The sequence below is a fragment of the Curcuma longa genome, chromosome 10, assembly GCF_044706935.1.
Source record: "Curcuma longa cultivar G26 ecotype Majalengka, Jawa Barat chromosome 10, ITB_CL_G26_1.1, whole genome shotgun sequence".
In the NCBI taxonomy this organism is placed as follows: Eukaryota; Viridiplantae; Streptophyta; class Magnoliopsida; order Zingiberales; family Zingiberaceae; genus Curcuma; species Curcuma longa.
In genome coordinates this window covers 664,706-671,755 of record NC_133870.1, presented here as the reverse complement: position 1 = coordinate 671,755, position 7,050 = coordinate 664,706, and the positions used below count along the sequence as shown (strand labels likewise).

Sequence of the window (7,050 nt, the reverse complement as noted above, 5' to 3'; positions counted from 1 at the left end):
CATCTTGATCAAATCAGAGAAAGCCGCACAACTCACCGACGACATCGACGAAACCTTCAACACGCTGTGATAGTACAGCCTCAAGCTGAACCCGAACAAATGCTTGTTCGGCGTAAAGGGTGGCGTTTCCTGGGCTATATCGTCACCGAACGAGGAATCGAAGCCAACCCTGAGAAGGTCCGGGCGCTAAAAGACATGACTTTTCCTCGAAGCACTAAGGAGGTACAGAGGCTGGTGGGAAGGATTACTGCCCTGTCCCGGTTCATCTCCCACTCGGCGGCAAGAAGTCTACCCTTCTTCAAGATCTTGCGCCGAGCTACCCGGTTCTCCTGGGATGAGAAGTGCGAGCAGACTTTCATGGAGCTGAAGCAATATCTGACTGAGTTACCTATATTGGCCAAGCCTGTCTCGCATGAACCTTTGTGGGTATACTTGTCCGCCTTTGAGGAGGCCCTAGGGTCGATACTGGTCAAGCAAGAAAACCAAGTACAACGTCCTGTATACTTTGCCAGTCATATATTAAAGGATGCTGAACTTCACTACTCCCCCTTGGAAAAACTAGCGCTGGCCCTCACCCTGATGGCCCGCAAACTGTGACCGTACTTCTCGTCTCACGCGATCACTGTGCTCACCAATAGCAACCTCGGTCGGGTCCTCTTAAATCCGGATTCCTCTGGCCACCTCGTCAAATGGACGACAGAGTTGAGCGAATATGACATCTAGTACCAACCTAGAACCGCCATCAAAGCACAAGCCCTAGCAGATTTCTTGATTGAGGTAACAAGTCAGGACTCTGCCGGGGTATGGAAGGTTTTCGTGGACGGTTCAGCCACCAAGAATGGCAGTGGAATTGGAATTTTACTGTGCTCCCCTCGCGGCGATACACTATAACTTGCTGTCAAACTTCATTTCTGGGCCACCAATAATGAAGCCGAGTACGAAGCTATCTTAGCAGGGTTACAAGCGGCCCGACACTTGGGTGCCCTGCGAGTCATCATTCACTCTGATTCCTAGTTGGTGGACCAGCAGATAAAAGGCACCTTTGAGATCCGTAATGACCGCCTGAAGCGCTACGCCGAAGCCATAGAGAGGTTGAAGTCCGAATTTCAGGAAGTCGTGCTGCAGAAGATTCCTCAGGCTGATAACCAGAGGGCTGATAATTTGGCTAAGTTGGCTAGCTCCTTATCCACCTGGGAGTTAGAAGAACCTACCATCCAGGAACTGCTGATCGCGCAAGTGGATCAGACGCCCTGGGTTGCTGAACCAGCAGACTGGAGGACGCCAATCCTTGTCTTTCTGAAGCAAGAGATTATACCCGATGACCAGAAATAAGCACAGATTGTCAAAAGGAGAGCTGTCCGGTTCGTCTTAATTCGGGGGCACACTATATAAGCGCGCATTTTCTCGGCCGCTGCTGAAGTGCCTCAGACCAGACGAGGCCGACTATGTCCTAAGAGAGATACATCAGGGATGTTGTGGCAACCATACAGGAGGACGAACTCTAGTTTGTAAAACCCTACTCGCCAGATACTTTTGGCCAACCATGCAGAGTGATGCGGCTCAGTTAATCCGTAACTGCCTCAGTTGCCAGAAGCACCAGGCGTTGTCTCACCAACCGGCCGAACCTTTGAAGACCTCCACTGTCTCCTGCCCCTTCGATCAATGGGGAATGGACATCGTTGGCCCTTTCCCTGTTGATCCTGGGCAGAAGAAGTTCTTGTTGGTGGCGGTTGACTACTTTTCCAAATGGGTAGAAGCAGAACCCTTGGCTAATATCACTGAGAAGAACGTCCTGAAATTCCTATGGCAGAACATCGTATGTCGCTTCGGCATACCCCGCAGGCTTGTTTCTGACAATGGCAGACAATTCCAAGGACGAAAGCTTCAAGAGTGGTGCCAAGGGTTTGGGCATTCAACATAGCATTCACCTCTGTGTATTACCCCTAGAGCAACGGACAGACTGAGGTGGTGAATCGGGAGCTTGTCAGAGGATTAAAGACTAAGCTGGATCATGTTGGAGGGTCCTGGGTTGAAGAACTTCACGACATACTCTGGGCCTACCGGACGCCTCCGCGAGACAGCACGGGACTGACACCCTTCCATCTGGTCTACGGAGGTGAAGCGGTAGTCCCAGTTGAGATCGGATGTAGCTCTACTCGAATTGAAGCTTACAAGGATGCAGAGGACAATGCTCAACATCGAGCCGCCGAGCTAGACATGGTCACTGAAACCAGAGAGCAAACCAATGCTCGCTTGTTCGCCTACCGACAACGCATGAGCCTGGCCTATAATAAACGCGTCAGCCCCCGATCATTCCATGTAGGCGACTTCGTCTGGAAGAAAAGAAGGCCATTGGAAGGAGTTGGCAAATTAGAGCCACGATGGGAAGGCCCGTACCGGGTTATATGCCGACTCAACGGAGGTTCCTACTACCTTGCCGACTCACAAGGCAACGAGCTTCCCCGGCCATGGCATGCCACGCAACTCCGCCCTTATTACACCTGACTTGTATCCTTTTATGTGTACTTATCAATGTCTTGTACCTTACTTGCTTGATATAAGAAATGCAGGAACATTGATCGTCTCCACCCTTCAGATATTATTACCTCTCAGCCCTGTCACTGATGGTCGCAGCCTTACGACAGACAGGAATCTTTCTCCCGGATCAGAACTCCACGGCCCTTTCAGTCCTGTCGCTGATGGTCACAGCCTTACGACAGGCATTAATCTTTCTCCTGGCTCAGAACTCCACGGCCCTCTCAGCCCCATCGCTGATGGTCGCAGCCTTACGACAGGCATGGATCTTTCGCTTGGATCAGAACTCCACGGCCCTCTCATCCTTGTCGCTAATGGTCGCAGCCTTACGACAGGCATAGATCTTTCCCTCAGAACTCCACGACCCTCTCAGCCTTGTCGCTGATGGTCGCAGCCTTACGACAAGCATAGATCTTCTTTCCCGGCTCAGAACTCCACGGCCCTCTCAGCCCTGTCGCTGATGGTCGCAGCCTTACTGACAGGCATGGATTTCTTTCCCGACTCAGAAATCCACGACTCTCTCAGCCCTATCGCTGATGGTCGCAGCCTTACGACAGGCATGGATCTCTTTCCCGGCTCAGAACTCCACGGCCCTCTCAGCCCCGTCGTTGATGGTCGCAGCCCACTGACGGGCAGGATGTTACTTCAGTTCTCAGACCTCCACGGCCCTCTCAGCCGCGTCGCTGATGGTCGCAGCCCACTGACGGGCAGGGTGTTACTTCAGTTCTTAGACCTCCACGACCCTCTCAGCCACGTCGCTGACAATCGCAGCCCACTGACAGGCAGGGTTTTATATCAGTGCTCAGACCTCCACAGCCCTCTCAGCCGCGTCACTGATGGTCGCAACCCACTGATGATAGACATCCACAAGTATACGGTTGTCGTCAAGTAATAAAAAGATATCGAACCACAGGGACTGTGTATTAGTTATAGTGATGTTGCGAAACTAGTTGTCTAGACTCTAAAAGAAACGGAGTGGTTGAGGATTGTGGTTGTGTGTTTGTATGGTAGAAAGAGAGATTGACTTGGGGTTTATGGGTGAGATGAATAAGTCTAGGACTTCGATTTCACATCAATGCTAGGTGATATCCCTAATTCATATTTGTTCCCTTATTCTCAATGTTTACCACCTTGTAGGAATTATAACCAAAATACCAACTCGACCTCGTCAGACTTTGTTGGAATTTGACCTTGAAGTCCTATGTGGTGGCCCTCTAGTAAAGGTGACGCCAGAAAGTTCGGTTAAAGGCATTCCTCCTGTCACGAGGTGCCCCGGTCATACAATCCAACGTCATACCCTCTGTCACTGAGTACCCTGCTAAGGACCTTGTCCTAGTGGCCACCAACCATTAGATATCCCTTATGGGAGTTTACTACTATGTAGGAATCACTTTGAAAAGTCTGATTAAAGGCATTCCTCCTGTCACGAGGTGCCCCGGTATACGATCCTAGGATCTCCCTACACAGTAATATACCCCTCATAATCATGCATATGCGCTCACACAAACATTTCATCAAACACATTCAAGGCATATAGTACATGAAACAAATGTAAACACTTCATTGAATAGGGAAAATGACATAAACTAGTTCTTACATCACCATCATTATATAGATGTTCATCCTACATCCTAAACTCAAGGATCTACTTCATTACAAGAAGATTACAAGAAGAATACATGAAAATAGTCATCCACAAGAAAGGGGAAGACTTATCTTTGAAGCATGGGCATCCCTTGAAGATCTTCTCGCTCTGATGTAGGATGGATGGGTGGAGATGAAGTGTTTAGGGCCTCCCCAAGAGTGGGGAGGCACCTTCCCCCAAGCCAAGACCTAGGGTTTTGGAGAATGACCCAAGATGCCTTCAAAAAGTGCATAAGGATGTATTTATAGGCCCAGACACGCCCCCACGACACGGCCGTGCCTAGGAGGCACGACCATGTCTAGTCGCTCTTCTGTTGGGTAAGAACGGCCATGCCTAGGAGGCACGGCCGTGTGCAGGCCTGTCTTTGTGGAAGAGGCATGGTCGTGCCTGTGAGGCACGGCCAAGGGCAGACACAGCTCTGGAAATGAGACACGGCCGTGTCTGGGAGGCACAGCCATGTCTTGGCGTGGCACTGGATTGGAGACACGGCGGTGCCTGTGAGGCACGACCATGTCCTGGCTGCTATTGGAGGGAGGCATGACCGTGCCTTCGAGGCACGACCAACGGTTGTTACTTCTCTGTTGGAGGATCACGGCCGTGCCTGGTTGGCACGACCAAGGCTGTTGGAGGGACACGGCCGTGCCTGGTAGGCACGGCCATGTTCTGCTCTTTTGTTCATTTTCATCCGTTTCTTCGTGTTTGTTGTAATAGAGACTCACCCGTGATGACGAACATGGCCAGTGCGAGTCTCTTTTCTCCATTTCTTACTCCACCATCAATAATGCATCGTTTTGGCTCTAAATCGCATCCTGTCAAGCAAAATATACAAAGAGCAGATCTCCGAGTAAAAGAGTAGAAATATACAATAATAAATGAATAAGGTGTGATAAAGTAAAACATATGCAATGTATTACAAATAGATGAGCGTTAAACAATGATAAGAATCATATATGATCTATGCTCATCAACTGACGGGTAGGGTTTTGTCTCAGTTCTCAGACCTCCACGGCCCTCTCAGCCGCGTTGCTGACGGTCGCAGCCCATTGACGGGCAAGGTTTTGTCTCAGTTCTCAGACCTCCACTGCCCTCTCAGCCGTGTCGCTGACGGTCGCAACCCACTGACGGGCAGGATTTTATCTCAGTTCTCCGACCTCCACGGCCCTCTCAGCCGCGTCACTGATGGTCGCAGCCCATTGACGGGTAGGGTTTCTCTCAGTGCTCAGATCTCCATGGCCCTTTCAGCCGGTCGCTGACGGTCACAATCCATTGACGGGCAGGGTTTGTCTCAGTTCTCAGAACTCCACGGCCCTCTCAGCCGCGTCGCTGATGGTCGCAGCCCACAAACGAGCATGGTTCTTTCTCCCGGCTCAGGCCTTCACAACAGTCTCAGGCCCGTAGTTGGTGGTTATCGCCTCCTGACAAGCTCGGTTTGCCCAACGTTCATATTCTCTTAGCCTTCTTGGCCTTATCATGGCTATCTCCGCCTTACGACAGGCGTGGAACGATTCTTTATACTCAAGCCTTCATGTGTGGTGTAATCCTATTGCTGGTGGCCTGGACTTATGAGGGGCCTAGATTCTCTCTTATTTGGACTTCCCGGCACTCCCGCTACAACTTACATGGCTTTTTTGTCACCCGGGCTATCTAAGTTTCCTCGGCCCTGTCGCCAAAGGACCTGTGCTGTTATAGGTTCTATCCCTTCTTGTCATTTATATACACGCTTAATTCACTTTCTAAAGTTATGATTATGTATGTTGCCGTATGCTTGCTCGCGATCTTTACTTCACGGATACTTTCTTAGACATGGTTACAAAACAACGCTTAGACACATAAACACAAGGTAGACGGGACAAAAAATAAACTTTTACTTCTTTCATAACTACCGCACACGATCAGCAGAACGATAAAAAAATAGCGACTGACAACCTAGTCGCTATAATTGCTGTAATCCAGCAAGTCACTGTAATTGGAAGGCCGGGAATGTGCGTCTATCAACCGCTCCTCCGCCTCCCTCCTGTAGATCTCGAGGTCCCATCGGAGGATTGCTTCAGAATCCCGGTAGTTCCTTAGTCTCAGTCTGGCTTCCTCCGCTTGGGATCGGGACGCCGACAACTCTTTTTCTGCCTTCTCTGCCCGGGTCATAACAGCCTGCATAGCGAGTTCGGCCTCTCGTTTGTCTGCGTCTAACTAAGCAGTCGTTTGTTCCGCTCTAGCCAGACCTCGCTCCAGCCTTTGGCCCTGCGCCTTGGCTTCAGCCAGTTCCAGCTCCAGCTAATGCACATCCTCACAGTACCGGATGGCTCTCAACACCCATCCAGAGGAGGAACTCCTGGCTGCCTGCAGTTCCTCCTCTAGTCGTTGCACCTGTCATTCCAAAGCGGCAACATCCATGATTGAATAGCAGCGTAAACGGTAGCACGAGCAAAAGAAAACGAAGAGGAGCAAATAGGTTTACGAAGGTTGGATTACCGCATCTCCATTAGGCGTATATATAGCCTATCGGGGAGAAGGCGAATCGTCGGACGACGTCTCTTTCGAGGCGAGTAAATACAGTCGCTGACAAGTGAGTACGGAAGATGAGGAGTCTGGTCGATGGTAGAAAACCCTTCTAACTGTACATTAGATAACGTCTTTAACAAAGACAAACACGGAAACCAAAGCAAGTCATGGGTAGCCTTACCTCAGCCTCACCGATGAAAAGCCATGAAGATAGGCAAAGGCTCCTAGGTCGTACGACTTCACGATTATAGGCCATGCCTAGCAGCTACTGGCCTGAAGGCTACTGGGGTTTACTCAACCAAATAGATAATTTGGTCAGGCCATACCCTTTCCCGGGTCACTTACAACATTTAAGCTTGCTCACGTAAGCT

The 7,050-nt window shown here is 50.2% G+C and overlaps 1 protein-coding gene across 1 annotated transcript; it reads left to right on the top strand.

Moving 5' to 3' along the window:
- Nucleotides 1-803: 803 nt before the first annotated feature.
- LOC141836022 (uncharacterized) lies at nucleotides 804-1,332 on the top strand. Its single transcript, XM_074723433.1, has 2 exons — nucleotides 804-863; nucleotides 1,030-1,332. The coding sequence occupies exons 1-2, from the start codon at nucleotides 804-806 to the stop codon at nucleotides 1,330-1,332; spliced, it is 363 nt and encodes a 120-aa protein (XP_074579534.1).
- Nucleotides 1,333-7,050: the final 5,718 nt, after the last annotated feature.

What these genes read in the sequence shown, in the direction of transcription:
- LOC141836022 (XM_074723433.1), top strand. Translation starts at nt 804, where the DNA reads ATGGAAGGTTTTCGTGGACGGTTCAGCCACCAAGAATGGCAGTGGAAT. An exon ending in AGTGGAATTGGAATTTTACT is followed by an intron (nt 864 to 1,029) that starts GTGCTCCCCTCG and finishes GTGGACCAGCAG; the next exon opens with ATAAAAGGCACCTTTGAGAT.